This window comes from Kogia breviceps, chromosome 12 (genome assembly GCF_026419965.1).
Source record: "Kogia breviceps isolate mKogBre1 chromosome 12, mKogBre1 haplotype 1, whole genome shotgun sequence".
Classification (NCBI taxonomy): Eukaryota; Metazoa; Chordata; class Mammalia; order Artiodactyla; family Physeteridae; genus Kogia; species Kogia breviceps.
This window is the reverse complement of record NC_081321.1, coordinates 97,352,993-97,372,199: the sequence shown is the minus strand read 5'-3', so window position 1 is coordinate 97,372,199 and position 19,207 is coordinate 97,352,993. Positions and strand designations below refer to the sequence as shown.

Sequence of the window (19,207 nt, the reverse complement as noted above, 5' to 3'; positions counted from 1 at the left end):
ATTATTATAAGGTGGAGCGGTCATCAGCTGGAGTTAGGCAGCAGACTCCTGGTCCTTAGATGTTCAGTGCTGCTCAGCCATCGCTGGGAGACCACAGGCAGCAGCTGGCGTTGAAGGTGAGGCCCAGACGTGGGACGCAGTGACCAGACCCTGAAGGCCGGCAGCCTCAGCAGAGCTCTGGCCTGCCCTGGGCCGGCTCCTTGGGTCTGGGTGTGACCAATGGGCTTGCTGGTCTGGAAAGCTGACCCCACCAGTCACGTGCCTCATCTCCCAGCGCTGAGCTTGGACTCAGGCCCAGCCCGAGGGGCTCGGCGTCGGGGCAGGGCTACAGCGGGAGACCCTGTGTCTCCCACACACGGCCGACCTGCTGGGGAGCCAGGAGCCCCAGAGAAGGCCCCAGCTGATGCCCAGGCCAGGAGTTAGGCGGTCCCAGGAGACTCAAGTCACACCTCCTGCTTGCTGTGCCAGCCTCTCTGACGGCTCGGGGAGTGTCCTGGATCCCGCAGAACCCAGGCCCCAAAGCTCTAAGACCCATGTATATTTTACCCGAAATCTAATCCATCTGGTTCTCATTTATTTACACTTAACTCATCAAATGCAATTTTGCAAGAGCCGCTCGATAGCCAAGAGGACTTTCTGCCTAAGCCTCCCTTCTGAAAGGGGCCTCAGAAGGGGGAGGGCTGGGGCCTCAGCCCTCGGGGACCAGGAGCGCGTTCTCAGGGTTGGAGGTTGAGTTTGGTTTCTGAGATGGGCCGGTGCCTCTGCCTCTGTTCCCGGACCCTTGCGGGGAGCTGGGGTGCTGGGGCCGGGCACAGGGCCTGACACACAGTAGGCTCTTGGCAGCCAGGAGAACATGGGTGGGGTTCAGGCAGAACACAGAGTCTCTGTTTCAAATTGTGAGGCATTCGTAGGAAGCACAAAGCCACCAAAGCTGGATCCAGAAGTAATTTTCAGTTATTATAAAGAGCCGCAAACCTGGATTCTGGCTCCAAAATAGGACAGACAGCCAGCTATTAATAAAAGCAAACACCGGCATCTTGGGTCAAGAAGCAGACCTCCTGGGCAAACCACAGGCCAGGCCTGCAGAGGCCTTTCAGGAGCGGGTCGACCTGCAGCCCATCGGCGCCGGCTCCGGAATGCCTTCTTGCTGGGAAACAGCCGCGTCCGTCCCGCGCACGGGCCCGTCCCAGGTGGGACCCTCGAGCGGCTGGCGGGAGTGGAGGCGGCCTTCTCCCTGTGAGTCGTGGGCACCCTGAACAGAAAGTGGCAGAAATCACAGCTGAGGCCCGGCTCTCCCGACCCCGGCGCCCAGCCCTGTGCTCAATGCGGGCCGGAGGGAGGCGGGGGCATCTGACCCCAGGCCCCGTGTTTGCACTTGATCTCTGGTGCCGGCGTGCCGCGTCTTGTTCCGACTGGAGCCGTCACAGTGGGCCCTGGGATCGTGAGGGAGAGACGAGAGGCCGGGCGATCCAGGAGGAGCGTGGGGACGCCTGCAGGGAGAGGCTGAGGCCCAAGGCAAGGCTGTGCCCCGGGAGTAGGGGCAGGACAGACGGGCAAGGCGAAGGACAGTCGCCAGGCTCGGGGACTGCTTGGGTGTGGGGCGAGCCCCTGGAGGGAGGGGGCTTCTCGGGCCAGGGGGGCTAGGGTGGGGGCGGGCAGAGCCAGAGCGAGGCCCCTCTTTGGCCCTCCTGGGCGCCCTTGTCCCCCTCCCGCCCTCCCACCTTCCGTGTCCTCACTGTGTACCCGGCGTGGGGCCTCGGGCTGGGGAGCAGCCTCTCGGGAGTCCAGGCCATACGTCTTTACCCCAGATCGCACGGGACGATCTGTTTCAGAGGGTGTCCCCAGCGCCACCAGCTGGGGCCCCCAAGGCAGGCGCTGGCTGCCGTTCAGCTTCCGCCTCCTGCCGGCACCCTGGCCTGCCACCCACACCCCGACCCAGAAGAGCGGGGGCTCCAGCAGTCCCGGACGCAGCTGAAGACAGGTCCGTGGGAGACGTGGGAGGGAGAACGTTCTCCCGGGGAGGCTGCAGGCCGGGACCTTCCCGGAGGGTGACCTGGCTGGACCAGGCAGCCCACGAGGAGCTCTGTGCCAGACCCTCACAGTGCCGGAGCCTTTGGGGTCCCTTCTCCACACACTGTCCTTCAGCTCCTCTCCTGCCCATTCAAAGGGTTTCCCGAGAGGAGCCTCCTAGAGTCTGCCCCAGAACCCACGGGGCCTCCTCTCTGCTCTGTAGCCAAGTCCCTGTGCCGAGGAGCTCCCTGCCTTCTGGGAACGTTCAGCTGGGGTCATAAATAACGATGAAGGACCACAGGCTGCCAGCAGGATTCAGAGGTGGAGCGCTCCCCTCGTCCCGTCCCACTCAGAGCTCGCTCGGGGATCGTGGATCGTGGATCCGAAACAGGCTTAGCCTCCACCGAGGCCTTGGTGGTTGGCGACACTCTGGTTTGTTTGTCTTCCCCAGGGACTGTCCTCTCTGCCAGCAGGACCAGTGGGAACGGGGGCCAGGAGGACCCAGACGGGGCTGGCTTTGCGAGAGCCCTGGTGCAATCTTCTCGAGGAGGGATGTGCAGGCCCAAAGCTCCCAGAGCTCCTCTGCTGCCCCCGTAGTTGCAGGCCCTTCCCCACCTACGCCCCGCTCGGCACCTGCCACGAGACTTTGCCTCCACCGCTCTTACTCCTTGCCCTCCAGCCTCAGGGCACAGACCTCTCCACCCTCAGCTCCCATCACTTCCTCCACAAAGCCTCCGCCTCCATGCTCGGGTCCCACACGCTGGCGGCTCGCTGAGCGGGGGCTTAGCCAGCGGTATTCACTTCGGGGAGTGGAGCACATAGCAGGTGCTCAGTGTCTGCGGAGGGAATGAGCAAACGTGCTTCCAGTGGACCTCAAAGGCAGGAAGAACTTCTGTCCGGACAAGGAGGGAGAGGGCATCCCAGGAAGAGGCGCACATGTGCGCGTGAAGGCGCACATGAACTGAATTACAAAGCAGAACAGAGTCACACGTTTAGAAAACACACTTAGTGGCTGCTCAAGGGGAAAGGTGAGGTGGGGTGATGCATAAAACAAGAATTTGAAATTAGCACAGATACCGTTCCATCAACCAAATATGTAATAGACACGACCTACTCCTTGCTCCATGAACTGGACTCAACAGCCCGTATTCACTGCAGAAGAATATATCTGACTAGTAAGAATATTAAAACCTATGTGTTGATATCTCTCCATAAGTGAATCAAGTGTGTGTAAAGCGACATAAACATAAACATAGCAGTGAAAATCAACTAAACCCCATTATAAAAATAAATTTCAGGGCTTCCCTGGTGGCGCAGTGGTTGAGAATCTGCCTGCCGATGCAGGGAACACGGGTTCGTGCCCCGGTCCGGGAAGATCCCACGTGCCGCGGAGCGGCTGGGCCCATGAGCCGCGGCCGCTGAGCCTGCGCGTCCGGACCCCGTGCTCCGCAACGGGAGAGGCCACAACAGTGAGAGGCCCGCGTACCGCAAATAAATAAATAAATAAATAAATAAATTTCAAAAACAAAAAACAAAAACAAAGAGAGAAATTCTTACAAAATTCGTTCCGGGGCTGTGATGCAACCTGGATTGACCACATCTAGACCCACAGCCGGATGAGACATAAGGCTGGACACTCCTGGGGCTGAGACGATTGGTGAGGTTGGGTGAGCAAATGCAGACCCTTTAAAGTAATACTGCGTGCTACGCATTCCATGGGTCCCAACTCTCCAGGTTCAAGGGAATCTTCCTACAGCTGAAACGTGCATGGGAAACCCAGAGGATGGTGGTGCACCATGGGATCGGGAAAGGTTTCTGCAACGCACCTCATTCTTCATCTCCCGGTACTCGGTTCGCACTCGGTTCGGCGTGTGATTGACGGGGGGGGGGGTGTTCAGAGAACAGCGGGTGTCGGTGGGCCAGCCGGAGAGGTGGGCAGGCTATGGAGAGCCGTGAGTGAGCCCCTCAGCCTGCCCGGAAGGAACCGCAACGGCGCCCTGCTCCAGGGGACTGGCCTTGCAGGGTAGAGCCTCCCTGTCACTGGCGTGTGCAACACACGCGTGCCCTTCAGTTTATCCTGAGCACCCACTCAGCCCGACCCTCTGCTGGGTGCAGGGATGTGCAGGAGACTCTGGGCTGACAACAGCCCAGAGCAGAGACAGGATGGCCAAGCCCGAGGTCCGGGGCAGAGGAAGAAAGTTGTGAACAAAGGTCTGCTTGGTCTGGGAGCCAGGGGTCAGCAAATTCTGCCCGGCGCCAGGAAGACTTTGGAGAGGAGGGAGCTCTTGCCCTGGGTTTTAGAGACATGAGCACGTGGGCCGGGGGAGGACTGTAAACCCAGATGCCCAGGGAACTTAACACTCACCTCTACGATTGGGCTCGAAGCATCCTCACTCCGAGAAGCCAAGTCATGGAAGAGTAGAGTAAGGGCTTTGGATCCAGACTCACTGGGCTTCCTCTCCCCCTCCACCGGCTCTAGAGCACTGGGCAAGTCTCTTCCCCTCTCAGCTTCTCGTGTGAGAATGGGCTTGATAAGAACAACACTCTCTGTGTAGAGCTGTTGTGCAGATGTATTAAGACAGTGCCTGAGCTCCCCAGCCGGGCCCTGGCCAGCAGTGGGGGCTATTATGTATGATAACGAGGCTACCGGCCCCACCAGTCAACGTGGATACTCATGTAGGAGGCGGTGGGGGGGGGGCTCCCACATAGGGGCCCAGCAGTGCATGGAGCAGTCAGTTCCCCAGGAGAGAAGGAAGGGGACCGCGTGTATCTCAAGCACTCCAGGAGGGCTTCCCGGAGGACACAGTCTGAGTCCTTCCTGTGGACGAGACCTGGGCGCCCGCCACGGTCCTGAGGCCGGGGGCGGAACTCAGGTGGCCCGACTCCCAGGTGTAGGCTTTCTCCTTGCCACGGGGCACCTCGCATAACAGAATGTGCCCAGTCCGTGGGGACCGAGGGACGGTGTGCGCCGGGCTTGCCCCAGTCCGGAGGGCCAAGGAGCTCATTGTTTCCCACAGTGCCTGCCGGCCCTGCTCCGGGCCTCCAGGGGAAGCCTGTCTGTCCTAGGCCAAAGGGCAGGCATCTCAAGGACCCAGCTGCTTCCGCTGGTACCGTTCAGACCTCACCGTGGGTCCCATTCGGAGGGCTGGGGACACAGGGGTGTGAGGGGTATGATGAGGCCAGTCTCCAGCCAATCTCTAGAGAAGCTGGTGACGACTGCAGGCTACCCAAAGGAATGCTGGGACTGTGATTTCCTGCCTAACTTGGGGGAGGCCTGTGTCTGGGCTGCAGTGGAAAAAGGGTGCAGAGCGGACAGCCCCCTCTTCCCTCCTGCTTAATCTTGGGGCTTTATCATTAGGGAGGGGGGTGCGGGGAGAGTGTTTACATGGCTTCGCATTTGTTTCAAATTATTCGCCAGTGTTGGAGTCATTGTTCCCCGCTAGTGTAAACAGCAGCAAGGCCCAGCCACCCTGCCAGCTCACTGAGGCTTTGTAGGTGTGTGACGTCAATGCCCTTTGGTTCCTAGCTTCCAGTGAGGTGACGGGGGGGGGGGAGGGCCAGGCCAGATGGGGGGCACCGGGGAGTTCACTGGTGATGGGGTGGAGGTAGTGTTTCCACACTGAGAATTCAGCGTTTGAGGGCCTGTATCTGTTGTGTGTTTTACCAACTGAACCCTTGCGAGGGCTGGGGAAGCCGAGGTACAGAGCAAAGGATCTGAGAGCCACGGGAGGAACCTCAAAGAGCGCGACTTGAAGGAGGCCTGCCCTGAGTCCCGCGAGCGGCTCCCCGTGTTCAAATCTCATCGCTGTGTGTGCGCCGGCACGTGGGTATCGGAGCCCCTGGCGCGTGCTCTTGGGGCAGAAACGGGGCTGAGCTGGTACGCTGGGACTCTCCTTAGTTACTCATGCAGGCTGGCTCCAGCTTCGTGTTTGCAGATACTTTCAAGGTGACGCCCAGCTTGAGCCCGTTTCGAGAGCAGCCACTTCTTCACCACCTTAGTCTGAACGCGCTTGCTGGTGTGGCCAGCTTAGCAGGGGCTCCAAAGGCGCGTGCTCAGGAGCTGGACAGCGGGTTTGCGTCCCGCCTTTGCTCCAAGCAGCTCTGTGACTTGGCCCAAGTTACTTCAGCTCTCTGTGCCTCGGTGTCCTCACCTGTAAAACGGAGTCGGCAGCACAACGGGTCGTCACTCAGCGTTGCCGCAAGGATCGAGCGTGCGGGCGGAGTGAGGCCCCGTGCCTGACGCACCGCGAGCGCCCCAGGAAGAACAGGACGCAGTGCCTGGCTCAGAGCTGCTCACGGTCTAGTGCAGGCGGGGGCAGACCCCCACAGGCAGACGCCGCTGGGGCGTGGAGGGGAGGTGCCCCCAGCAAAGGTGACCCTGGCACTGGGTCTTTAGGGGGCCGTCAGTAAGACTCGTTGAGTGTAGACAGGTCTTCAGAAAACTCCCTCTCTCTCCTTCCCAGCTTCCCCCGGAGCCCCCTGTCAGTCTCCTCTCAGCAAGAGCCACCTTTACCGTTTCAGCTCTAATCGTTGGTGGCTTTTATAGTTCAGAGCCCTCCCTCCGTCCTGGCTGCCACACGGCTGGCGTTTGAGCTCGCGGGAGAATAATGCCCTGCCCCGCCGTCAGCCTCAAAGGCAGCAGCGTGGTCTCACGGGTGGAGAGGTGGTCCGTCGTCCCTGGGCCGAAGTGGGACCCAGCTGACATAGCGCCAGCACTGAGTCCTCCCCCGGTTCAGTGCAGGTCAGTCTGCCTGAGTCTGTACCTTTTTACATCCTTTTGGTGCCAGTACTAAAAGGTGGCCGTGTTAAAAAGGACTGTTTAAAAAGTTCAGTGCCAAAGCTAGTGTGTGTGTGTGTGTGTGTGTGTGTGTGTGTGTGTGTGTGTGCGCGCGCGCGCGCGCGCACGCCCGTGTGTTGGAGGTCGTGGGGTTGGCTCAAAGCAGCCAGTAGCTCACGTTGCCTTTGTGGTTTCATATATTTGCCTATTAAAATGACAATACAGGCATGGCACATTAAGGTTTAAGAAGCCGTTCTTTCATTAAACAAGCTGACAGCGTAGGGGGTTATGACTTGGGTAATTGAAACATGCTGTTCTGTTCAAGACCAGAACTTCATAAAAGACTCCTTTCAGCCAATAGCACCCTTTGTGCCAGCGGCCTCTGGTCAAAAATGAGTGTCGGCCCTGAGGTCTGTCTCTCCCGGAGGGTGGGAAAGACCGCTCGGCAGCTTTCCGTAGCAGTCTGGGCAGCCAGAGTTCAGGGCCTTTTAAAAACCTCCCCTCCTTGGGGCTTTTGAGATCGATTTTCGAGGCAGAAAGCAGGCTGCTGCCCTGGCCTCCAGCCTCTCCCTTGCTGCAAGGTCCGTACTGCTGGTTGCAAATCTGAGGTGTGATTGAAGACAGGGGACGGTGGGATTTGGCTGGCGAGGCTCTTCGAGTCGGGGGTAGATGGTGCTAAGTTGCAGGTCTTCCTGGAGAGGGAGGGTCAGGTGACGTCAGGGAGAGCCCAGGTTTGGGAGGCGGACCACCAGGCTTGAATCCTGCCTCTGTGGGACCTTGGATAAGTAACTTGGCCTCTCTGTACCTCAGTTTACTCACCTGTAAAATAGGCCCAGACCTAGATCTGATGTCCGGGGTTTCTGTGAGAATTAAAGGTGTTGATGCAGGTAAGATGCTTGGAGTAGCGCCGCCCACACAGGAAGGCCAGGGCCAGCAAGCGTTCCAGCCACTCTAAGTGTCCGCCTCTGTAGAGTAACCCCACGAAGTACTGTTGGAGGGCACCGCCGTGGGGAACCACCAAGCGGTACCTCTGCGGTGTCGCTCTATAGCCAGGGGAACCGATGGCATCCGTGTCCTTCCAGGTGACCACACCCCCCTTCTAGCTCCAGGTGTGATCTCTCTTGTCCCCTCCTCTTCCTTTTCTCACAGATGTGGATGAGTGTCAGGACAACAACGGTGGCTGCCAGCAGATCTGTGTCAACGCCATGGGCAGCTACGAGTGTCAGTGCCACAGCGGCTTCTTCCTCAGCGATAACCAGCACACCTGCATCCACCGCTCCAACGGTGAGTCCACCCCCTGTGGAAACGGGCGGCCTCTGGAACCCCCTCTCCGCATCTCGACTCTGGGGGCCTCGGGCTCGAGGCGGGGAACTTTGGTGCCGGCCTGAATGGCTGTTCTGTGCTTCTGGTGTCAGTTCTGCAGGGACCCCTCCGCCGCCGGCTCCCGCCCTCCGCCCCTACAGCAGGGCTGTCTGTGTTTCTGCTGTTTTTATGTGGGGACAAGACGGGGCCACAGATGGGCATGTGCGTCCAGAGAAGCTGTTTTCCGTTCTGGGCTGGGGGCTGGATGTGGCTGGGAAGGGTGGGGCCCCGTTCCCGACGGTCCCCTTTCCCTGAGCGGGGCCCGAGGTCTGATCGGGCCGAGGGCTCGTTTCTCAGTCTCTTGCGCGTTCACTGGGTCACCAGCCAGCAGAGGGTCCGGAGCCGGCTGCTCTCTGTAGGCCAGGTGGGACGGCAGGCCGGCTCGGGGCCGCGCAGAGGGTCAGAGGGGGGAGACTCCAGCCCAACTGGAGTGCCTGGGGAGCCTGGGGACAGCCCCAGGCTGGGACAGAGCCTGGCCTCCGGCTGAGCCCAGCAAGCGAAGGTCCTTGGTGTCAGGGCGGTGGTGGTCACTTTGGGTCCACGGCAGCAGGGCTGAGAAATGGGGCGGCTGGCCAGAAGCCAGGACCCACGTGGCTTCCAGGCAGAGCAAGCTGCACTTTGGAAGGCACGGGGGCACATCTTGGTTAAGATAATGGCCAGGCCCCGAATCTCGAGGCGGGCTGTGCGCTGCAGCAGAGCGCCTGTGCCCTCCTGCGGCCTGGCTGCGCTGTGCCTTCAAGAGAGTAGATGCGGAAGGAGGCCTGGGCAGCCCCATGGTTCCAGCCTCAGCCCCTTGCCGACCGCTGACCCTAGACGAGGAGGAGGTGCTGGAGGGGCCCTGGAGGGCCTCATCTCTGGTCTGTTGCATGGTTCACACTGAAAGGCAGGGAATAAAAAGGGCGGCCGCTGGGCTCCGGGTCCGACAGGGTGTGAATCCAGCTCTGCCACTGCCTAGCCGGGAGCCCTCCCTCAGGCGGCTCGGCAGCTCCGAACCTCAACTTCCTCATCTGCAAAATGGGGCCGTGGTGTTGACCCGTCAGGGTCTTTGGAGGATAGGACCGGATCCCGGGAGTAAAGGGCCGGCATGCACTGAAGCTAACAGAGGCTGTGAGGTGAGACTTGGGGGCCCTGGGCATGATCCTTATTTGAAAACAGTTCCTGAGATAGAAAAGCAAAAAACACGTAAGAAGTACAAAACCCAGGGTAATTAAGCAGAACTACCCTACTGGACTCCTTAGACTTCTTAGTGTTTGTTTAGGCAGTGTCCTCAAAGACAAGACAGCCCAATCATCCCCACCCCTGCCGGGTCCCCAGAAGGACAGAAAGGCCGAGCTCCGGGGGCCCTGGGCACCTGCTCCAGGCGCGTTGTCAGATGTCCGCGGCGCTGTAGAAGACCTCCCAGCTGTGGGGCTGTGGAGTCGAGCTGCCCAAAGCGAGGACCCTGGCTCCACACTGGGTTTTATAAGAAGCAGATTTATGAGGAAGAGGGCGAGTGTTGGGGTGGGACGGGAGTCCTGCTTTCGTCGAGGAGAGGGCTTTACCGGGTTGCGGCTGCTCTGAGCGAGCTGTGAAGTCCCCGAAGCCGGGACGGCCGGAGCCCCTGTCAGCCAGGCTTCGCGTGCCCCGTTGCTTTGAAGAGCAGCCTTCCCGCGAGCCGGGCTCCAGGTGAAGCTGTGCCCCCCGTTGAAAGGAGGGTGGGCAGGAAGGGGGAGAGAGCATGATGCAAGACAGCGGCCTGGCCCTGTTTGGAACCAGGTCCTAGTTTGGCCTGTGAGCATTGGTTGTACCGAGGATGTTACAAAGCAAATCTCAGCATCAGCCGGCGGCGGGGGGCACGGTGATGGGGGGGACGGCGACGGTGGCCGCTGTGAGGTCACGCGCTTACTCTGAGCTGGGCCCTCACAGCAGCCTGGCGAGGCCGGGCTATTATGACCCTGCAACGGGTGAGGACGCTTAAACCCGGTCAAGTTAGGGGACCTGCCCGGGGTCATACCTTAGGGACATGGCAGTCAGGATTCCAGCCCAGGTCACTAGCTGTGACACGATGAGGCTGGTAAGGAAAGAAACCGGGTGGAGGAATAGACAGAAATAGGCAGGCGCTGAAGGCCTCTTTGGGGAAGCCACATGTGAGCTGAAATGGAACAAGGAGGGAGAGCAGCTGTGAGGCCAGGCAGGCTGCGTGTAAAGGCCCCGAGGTGGGAATGGGCCAGGCTCCCGGGAAACGCAGAAGGAAGGGCTGGATGGTGGGCACGGTGACCCCAGGCTGAGGGGAGCTCGGCAGGGGCCGGACCACGAGGCTGGTGGAATGTGGGCTGGAGGTTGGATTTCGTGCAGGGAGCAGCCATGGGAAGCTGGGGAAGCAGAGGCGGGGAAATGATGCTGGAGGGGAAGGCGGTGGTGGGGAGGGGGGGTGACTTCTAGGGAAACCAGATGCCTCAGGGGCTGGGCCTCAAATTAATCGTGCAGTGGAGCCTGGAGTCTACGTGCCTCACCCCACCCAAAGGCCTGGGTGGCCGGATCTGGATTTATAGGTGAAGCCAGGAATCTAGATGTAACCAGAATACAGATTGGGGGGACTAACGCCAATCTACATTAACTGACATATTGGTTAAAGAAGTCCCTTTTCTCATTAGGACTTTTGTGTCAGTCTCTTAATTTTTAAATCTGGGCGGTGAATCCATCTAAAAACCAGGAGACAGCTTCTTGGATACCTGCCGAAGGACAGGTATTTCCAGGGCTCCCCAAGGCTCTGTGGGAGGTCCGAAGAGGACGGGACAGGTGCACGGGATGCTGGCCGGCCGCTCAGTAGTGCCTGTGGGTGGGGACGGGCCTGGGTGACTGGACACGCTGCTCCCTCCTGAGCCTCTGTTGTCGTGACAGTGGCTCATCATGATTGTGTGTTAACTTCAGTGACGATCGTTAGAGCTCAAAAGAGCGCGTTCAAGGTGCTGAGACCCAGCTTGTTTTGCACCTAAGGGGCCTCTGTTCCCCAAATCAGATTCCTCAAGTCACCTGACTCTTCCTAACGCCTGTCAGCCCCTGGGAGCCTCCCCTGAGCTGGGTTTGATTAGAGAGGACCAGACACACGAGCAGGGTCTGCTCCGGGCTCCTGGCCGAGAAACAAGGCCACGGGGCTCAGCCCTTCTGAGGGGCCCCCACCCTCCGCAGCATCCCAGGCGATGGCACAAACCCTGGCCGGAGGCGTGTGGACCTGGCCAGGCTGGGGTTGCGGGTTTTAGGTTCTCGGCCATTCTCACCTCCACTGGTCACGTGGCCTCTGCAGTTACTCCCGCCTCTCTGGGTCTCCTTGTCTGTAAATTGGGACCAGGAATCCCTCCCAGGCAAGTGAGGGCTCCGTTAGGGGAAATGCTTTGAAGGGGTCAAGTGCAGTGCCCGCCCTAGGAGTAGCAACTCACATAGACAGCTTCTTTCGGCCTTCAGAAGACACAGGCTGTTCCTCCCTCCCAGCTCTGGGTGGGAGGGGACCCACAGCTGTTGAGATCTGCGGCCTGTCTGTCTCTGCTCAGCACTTCTTTGAGCTGGTTCTGGCTCCGTCACAGCCCACACTCACTTCCCACTCAGCCTCTGGTCCAGCAAGCCGTGAGCCACTCTTCCACCCCACAGCCTGGGAGCAGCCGGGCCAGGCCACTCCCAGCCCCTGCCTCCCCATCGTCGCCACGCGCCCAGGGGGCCTCCCCGTTCCCGGAGTAGACGGCCACCAAGCAGCTGGCACGTTCGAGCTCCCTCCCTCTCCCGTGCCTGCTCTTTTCTTAAAAAAAAAAAAACGTATGTCGTATCTATGCTCCAAGAAGGTGTTGACTCCTGGATGAACTTTTCCCTTTCCTTCCAGTGATGAATTCTTTCTTGCAGTCTGAGCAAAAGTGATTGAGGGAGAGGAAGGAGATCCAAAAGGTCTGACGAGCTGTGTGATGGCAGGTCGCTATTCCATTCATTCACGTGCCAGGTGCTGGCTGGTCCCCCGGACCCCCACGTGGGCATACGCGGGCATGATCCCTGTGAGGCTTTGCGTCTGGAAAGGGGAGGAAATGCTAAATAAGGATCCTAGGAGTTACCTTATAATAACGAGCTGAGAACACCACGTTGCAGGGAGGGGGGACCTAGGGGCTCTAGTGTGGTCGTCTGAAGAGCAGAGACAGGAATGAGAATGGCCTCCGGGCCGGCCTGGTGGAGGATTTGCTCTCTCACTGGCACTGATCCTGGGCCACCACTGTTGCCGATGGTAGTGGGCTTGAGACGTGTGTGCCCTCTCCCCGACGCGGGAAGCTGTCCTGCACGGCTGGGCTCTGAAGCCTCACCAGGTGCCCACAGTGGTCCAATCTGTGGTGGTGGTGGAAGGCCCCAGAGTGAGAGGAAGTGTCACATGGTCCCCACGGCTGTAGGAAGCGGGATAGGCCGGCGAGGGCGCCTCAGGGGCTGTACCTGTCAAAGCGCATCCCCGAGGGCCCTTTGGCACGGAGGAGACCTGTCATCTCTGTGTTATGCCGTGACTAGGAGCACGGGTTCCAGGGCCCCACAGCCTAGGCTGGAATCCCAGCTCCACCACCTATACCTGTGTGACCTTGAGCAAGTCACTTAACCTCTCTGTGCCTGGTCTGTAAAGTGGGGATAGTCATAGTCCCTACTTCATAGAGTGAAGAAGATACTGAAAAGAAAGTTTCAATAAATGTGGGCTCTTATTGTTGTTATTTATGACGGATGAGGAAACAGGCCCCGAGGGGGCAGGCCCTCACGCTCTCTGGGCCAGTTTCCCGGGCCAGCAGCGCAGCCAGGGCCTGGGTGCCCACTGAGCAAGCCTCTGCTGATGCGTGCTGGCTGCCGGCTGAAGCCTGAGCGTCAGCCGAGGGTGACGCGGCGATCAGGAGTCAGGCCTCAGCCTCCAGGAACTCCCTTCCAAGGCGTGAGCTGGTGGCCCTCGCACCTGGGTTTGTCTGCGCTCGGGGCAGGACATGCCCGTCAAGACAAGCGTTCATCCAGCACTAGCTCGCTCGCTGCTTGACCCGCTTAGGGCTGCGGAGGTCAGACCAGCCCCTGCCCTGCAGCAGCGTCCAGCCCCGTCCTCCCTGTGGAGGCTTGAGGGCCCCTGCTAGGCACGAGCAGTCGGGGGCCAAGACGTAAAGAGGACGTCGGGCCTCCGTCTGTCCCTGCCGCTCGCCGGGCCCGGGCTGCCCCGCCCCACCCCGTCTCCTGACTGGTGCCCCACTCAGCCCTGGTGAGAGCGCCCAGTCACGGCACAGCCTGTCCTGGGCCGGCCCAGGGGACACCGTCAGGCTCTGCCTCGTCTGTGCTCGGAGGGCTGCCTGTCTCCCATCCCGCACCGTTGCTGGCCACCGAAGGCAGTTTTCTACCTGCTGCCTGCGTCCCTGCAGCCTGGGAGCTCCCTGTGGGCGCGGACCGTGTTCCCCACCCCTCTGTGTCCTGTGCCGACGTGGGGCCCGTGGCAAAGGCCCGAGGGAGGAGGGAGAGCGATGCTCAGTGCTTGGTGGCTCCCTGGGCCCGGACGCCCCACGTCCTCGGGTTGCGCGGGTAGGTTCCTTGGTCAGCACGTGCTAGTGGACGCTGTGGTCCGCCCAGGCTCTGGACCAAGGGCAGGGGACTTGGTAGGGGCCCAGGGGCTCTGAGAGGCCATTGCACAGTTGACTGCACGCCGAAGCCCTGCTGTGCTGCCTCCTTTCCCACGTTGGAGGCGCTGGAACCGGCCACAGGGCAGCTGAGCATCCGTGTCCCTGCGAGGCTGAGGCCCGTGCAGAGCGGATGCCAGGCTGGCATTCTCTCAGCAGGGGCGTCACGGGTTTACCTGAGTGCGTTTAATGTTCTGTTTAATATCCTTCTGAGCCTGTTTAAGTGCACGTGTAAATATGCGTAGGAAACCGCACCGCCCGCCAAACCACCGGCATTCCTGGTGACGCTCAGCGCCGCGTTTTCACAAAGCTCAAGATTTGGCATCGAGGGTAATACTGGCTCCAGCCAGAATCAGGGGTGGGAGCCAGGAGTAGGAAAGCTTGGCTTCCTCGGCGTGAGATGCTGATGGTGGTGGCGCGAGCTGCGTGTCCTGGGGGCTAACTGCACGCCAGCCACCGTAATGGGCACCTTTCACGCACCGGCGTGTCGCATCCTTACAGACTAAGGAGCCGAGGCTCGGAGAGGAGAGGGAACTTGCCCGAGGCTGCAGCCCAGTGGCACGGCAGGACCCCGTGCTCTGGCGGGCTGGCCTCTGAGCCCGGGCAGCCTGTGTGGAGGGTTCCGATGAGGCTATAGCACCCGCTCCATGCAGCCGGCCCAGGCGGGGTGAGGCCTGCGAGAGGCAGAGATGTTCCTCAAGTGTGAGCGTCCCAGGGACCAAGTGTGCCTCTTTAAGCGCCGAGAGTTCAAAAACAGTTCGTAGTGGAGATGTCCTGAGGTGGCTCTCACCCAGTCCCTTCTCTCTTCAGAGGAACAGCCTACGTTGGCCCGGCCTCTTTTTCCCTACAGTTCACAATGTGTGTTACGAACTCAGTGACTGAGACAGCCGTTCCTCTGGAGGCCAGAGAATGCCTGTTAACGCCTGTCGCCCGTGCTGAATGGCCCAGCTTCTGGGCTGGAGGTAACTCTTCTGATACTGCTGTTGTCTGCCGTCCCGCACCCCTGTCTGTAGGGGGTCTTGATGTGAAGCCAGCAGCCCCGGGTCCACGCGCAGAGGCCGGGACTGCGGCAGCAGAGGGCTCGGCTCTGCCACAGCTGTTGGCTCACAGGAGCCGTCTCCACCTATTCCCGAGTTCGCAGGTATATACTCTGGGACCTCTCTTAGAGTTCGGCCTTTTGTTTATTATACCCCTGCGTGAAGTACTTTTCGGATCTGTTCATCTGATCTGTAAGTTTGTACTCAACTGTAGCTAGAGACCAAACAATAGGGGTTTTGAAACTTTTTGTTTGGACGTAACTGTGGAGTCATGAGGAAATGCAAAAATAGTAAGGCAAGATCCCACATACCCTCCACTCAGTTCCCGCCAGCGGTCACATCTTACAACACTAGAGAACAGCATCGAGTCCAGGAGGTTGGCGTTAGGGTGTGCGCGTATGGTCCTCGGCCACTTTATTACATGTGGCGCCGTGTGACCGCCTCAGCAGCCACGAATTAGCATTTTAATACTAACTGAATAGCTGAGTACTCGTCCAGGCACCTTACGAGCACTTCGCCTGTTTTAACCCGGGGGCTATATAAGTTAATGTTCAAACCAGCACACTTCTGAGAGTGAAAGGAGGTGCTATCAATTGTGACAGGGCAGCGGGTATAAACTGGGACCGTCCCAAGCAAACCAAGGCGGATGGTCACGCTAAAATTATCTCATTCGTAACCCCTTGAGCCCTACGGGGTAGGTACTATCACTTCCCGTGTGCAGATGGCAGATAACAGAGGCAGGGAAGGCGCCCGGGGTCACGTGGATCCTAGGAGTATCGCAGCAGGACTGGCACCTATAGGCGGTCTGGGTTCAAATCATGGCCACCTTCTGTGGCTGCTTCCCAGTGGCAGGAGTTTGAACTCTGCTGTGACAAGTGACGGGGCCCCCACCGGCCCCAGGGGTGGCCGTGAGATCCACATTTGGGGAAGGTCGCTACCCACCGTGGGCTGGAAAGGGAGATGAAGCGATTTTTCTGGCAGGTGGCCCTGGTGGCCATCAGGGTCAGGACCTCACCGGGGGCAGCATGGGTGGACAGGACGGTGGCTGAGCGGAAGGCGTGCGGCAGGGCAGGCAGGCCCTTCTGCAGGGAGGCCCGGCCCCCACACCACGTAGGTGTGGAGTACTTCAGTGGCGGTTTGAAGGAGGGTCCAGTGGCTCGGGTCCACGTGGGGCCTTGTTCTTGGTAGAGTGCGGAACCCTGGAGGGGAGCCTGGGGCCCCGCAGCAGGACCAGCCCGGTCTCTGCTTCTCACGAGGCTGAAGCCCGGGTCCTGCTCAGCCTCTGGCCCGGCGTGCTGACCGCGGGGGCCCGGGGCCACTCATGCACGGTGCGGGCGCCCACACTCTCTCCTCGCGCACTCGGCCTGGGACGCGGGCAGGTGGCCGGGGTGGTGGGTGCGAGAGCTGAGGAACCGGGCTTGGTCGACGGGCAGGGGCTCGGGGGTTTCCTGAGCTCGGGCCACGGGGCCAGCCGTGCTCTGCCTTCTGTCCTGCCCTTTGCCGCCCCGTGGCCGGGCCGGGGAAGGGCGCTGGGCTCCCCCGTGGCACTCGGAGGAGAGCGCCCCTTCCAGCCGCGCCCAGACCCTGAAATGGAGCACAGGCCCTGTGCCCACAGCCGCTCTGGGTCAGCCGCCGCGGGAGCCCCTCCCTGAGCCCACCGCCCAAAGCCCACACCACCGCGGGACCGGCCGGGGAGCCCTCGGCAGAGGTCCCCGGGCAGCTGTCGGGCGCGGGTCCCTGGGGACGGGTCAGGGCAGAGGGCCGATGGTTCTCAGGGGAGAGGGCCGCCCTTTCCGCCCCGGCCCGGCCCTCGTCCTGGGCCCTCCCCTCGCGCTCCCCCGGGCTGGCCCTTGACCCTCCTCTGGACTTGGTCTCCTCCCGCCCCAGCCAGCAGGGGTCCCCGCCGGCCCGGCCCCACCCTCCGCAGCTTACCGTGCTCTTACACCCTGACCTCCGCGATGCCCGCAGCCGCCCCGGGAAGGACTTCGGGCGAGCACTGCCACCCCACCGTGGCAGGGAACCCCAGCTGGGCCCCAGCGCAAGGCAGCACTCAGGACGGGAGGCCGGCTTTCTGGAGCCAAAGTTGCTTTTTCTTCTCCTGCTCCGCCCCCATCTCCGGGCTCACATGCCTGTGGACAGAGGCTCACGGCCCCTCCCGGGCCAGCCCGGCCCAGCGTCAGCTCCGGGTCCTGTCAGTGTGCCTGGCTGGCCGGCCCCCATTGCCTCCCGGGCCGTGATTCCCACAGGATGGGGTCTGGGCCAGGCCTGGACCTAAGAGGCCCCAGCGTGCTTCCTGTAGGACCAGAGACATGCCCTGCCCTGTTCCAGGGCTTTCTGTCATCAGCTGTGGGTTCTAGGTTCCCCGTGGTGGTGGGGAGGGTGTGGCTGGGAATTTTCTGTTTTAAAAGAGGGGAAACGGTGGTCACGCCGGAGAGTACCCCACCCCAGCCTCGGGGCTGCCCCTCTGGCTGCTGCTTGGGGCGGAGCGTGGGGCAGGTTCTCCCCCCCGCCCCCCCCCCCGCCCCGCCACCCCAGCCTACAGACCAGGTAGGTGGGCGGGAGGATAAACAGCTCTCGCATTTAGTGGGCAGATTTATGGCGCTGCCGGCGGAGGCCTGTCCCGGCCCTTTGCAGCCCAGAACGGCCCTTGAGGGGGGGACGATAAATCCAGCCCATTATTTTTTACGAGCCTCCCACCCCATAAACAACTCCTTTGGCCGGTGTGCCGAGCTTCACGCCCTGGCCTCCAGCCGGCCCCTGCCAGGCAGCCCTACAGGGAGCCCGGTACTTAGTGGCGTTGGCGGTGGGCTTTCCTCCACGCTGCAGGACCTCGGCCTCCTAGTGTGGACAGCGCAGGGGTAGCTGGCCCTGGCCCTGGCTCCCTTCTTGGCTGCACGCCCTGGGGCCTCAGTTTGTCATCTGTGAAATGGGACAAACATTAGTGTTCATTATAGAAATTTTTCTGAGGACCAGAATGAGAGAGTACGTGTGTACTCTGTCCCCTGGCGGAGTGCCTGGACCTGACATTGGTAATACTGTCACAGCTGTCACTGGGCATCACTGTGTGCCAAGCACTGTGCCCAGACTGTGACGGGAGTGCCCAGATATGCTGTGTAGCTCTATTACCCCATTCTGCTGGTGAGAAAGTGGAGACTGAGAAGCCAAGAGATTTGTCCATAGTGAGTGCGTAGCACAGTCAGGATTTGAACCCACATCTTACCAGCTCCTGAGACCAACGATGCTGAATGAACAAATGGATAGAGGGCTGGGAGCAGGGGTTGCCCACTGCCTGGAGCCCCTCGCAGCCCCGGGGCCCTGGCTCTCCACCCTCCTCCCGGGACCCGGCTTCACCCTTCCGCTCAGCTAACTGTCTCCCCGGCCTCCCCGTCCCAGCCGCCTTCTGACAGCAGTGGTGGCCACGGTTCTGCGTGACCCCCTGTCCGTGTCGTTCCCCACCGAGGACCTTGCTGTGCCTCCTCTCCCTGCCGTGCGTGTCGTGAAGCTGCCACAGCGAACCCTGGGCCCTCTCGCACCGGGAGCTCGGCCTTCGCCGCCTTCCAAGGCCTTCCAGAGCGCGGCCCCTTGCCCATCCGCCACCCGCCTTCTGTTCTCCCCCGTGACCCGGGAGCCCTTGGCCGGTCCTGGGCCTTGCTGTGCGCTGCTTCCTCTGCCTCAAGCGCCATTCCCCGTCCCCCCACTTCCTGGAGACCTCTTCGTCATCCCTCCTCGAAACCCATCTCGCTCCACCTCCTCTTGGGAGGCCGGCTCTGACTTCGAGGCAAGCATGTCGGCCTCCCTGCGTGCGCTGATTCCTCTCCTGGAACACCGATCCTCCCTGCCGCCCCAGACTTGACCCCTGGTCCCCCAGGCCCACACGGTGGCTGACCCAGTGTGTGCCCGGGTACCTGTTTACCGCGTGAAGCGGCCGCTCGGCGGTCTGTTCAAGTTAGAATCAATGGCGGGAATCGGCGTGAGTGGCGGAAGGTGCTCGTCCGTGCCCTCGATACGATCCCTGGGGAAAGGGAAAGGTGCTCAACATTTACTGAGCTCCTAACTGTGTACCAAGTCCTTGGCGCCCTTTAATCCTCAAAGGACCCTGGCAAGTAACAGCTGCCACCCTGCTGTGCAGGGGAGGGAGCGCAGATGCAGGCAGGGACAGCGGGCACAGCTGGCTTGGGACGAGCCCGCCCAGAGCCCGGGTGCTGGCGGCTCCGAAGCCCAGCACGTGGCGGGCAGTGGAGGCGAGGCGCCCGCTGAGGGGCCTGGGAGCCGCTCGCGTCCTTGGGGAATCTCCTGCTGGCACATCCCCCAGCATCCTTGCAGCTTCTCTTCCAGGGCCCCCCAGAGCTGCTGGGGGAGCACTGGCTCAGCCGCCGCCACGT

The 19,207-nt window shown here is 61.0% G+C and overlaps 1 protein-coding gene across 5 annotated transcripts in view; it reads left to right on the top strand.

The window, feature by feature from the left end:
* SCUBE1 (signal peptide, CUB domain and EGF like domain containing 1) overlaps window positions 1-19,207 on the top strand; it is a 120,900-nt gene that overhangs the window by 35,131 nt on the left and 66,562 nt on the right. For all 5 annotated transcript variants that reach the window (XM_067010357.1, XM_067010356.1, XM_059080916.2 and 2 more), the window contains one exon: window positions 7,937-8,071. In XM_067010357.1, coding sequence (XP_066866458.1) covers window positions 7,937-8,071 — 135 coding nt within the window. The remainder of the gene's footprint in view (window positions 1-7,936; window positions 8,072-19,207) is intronic.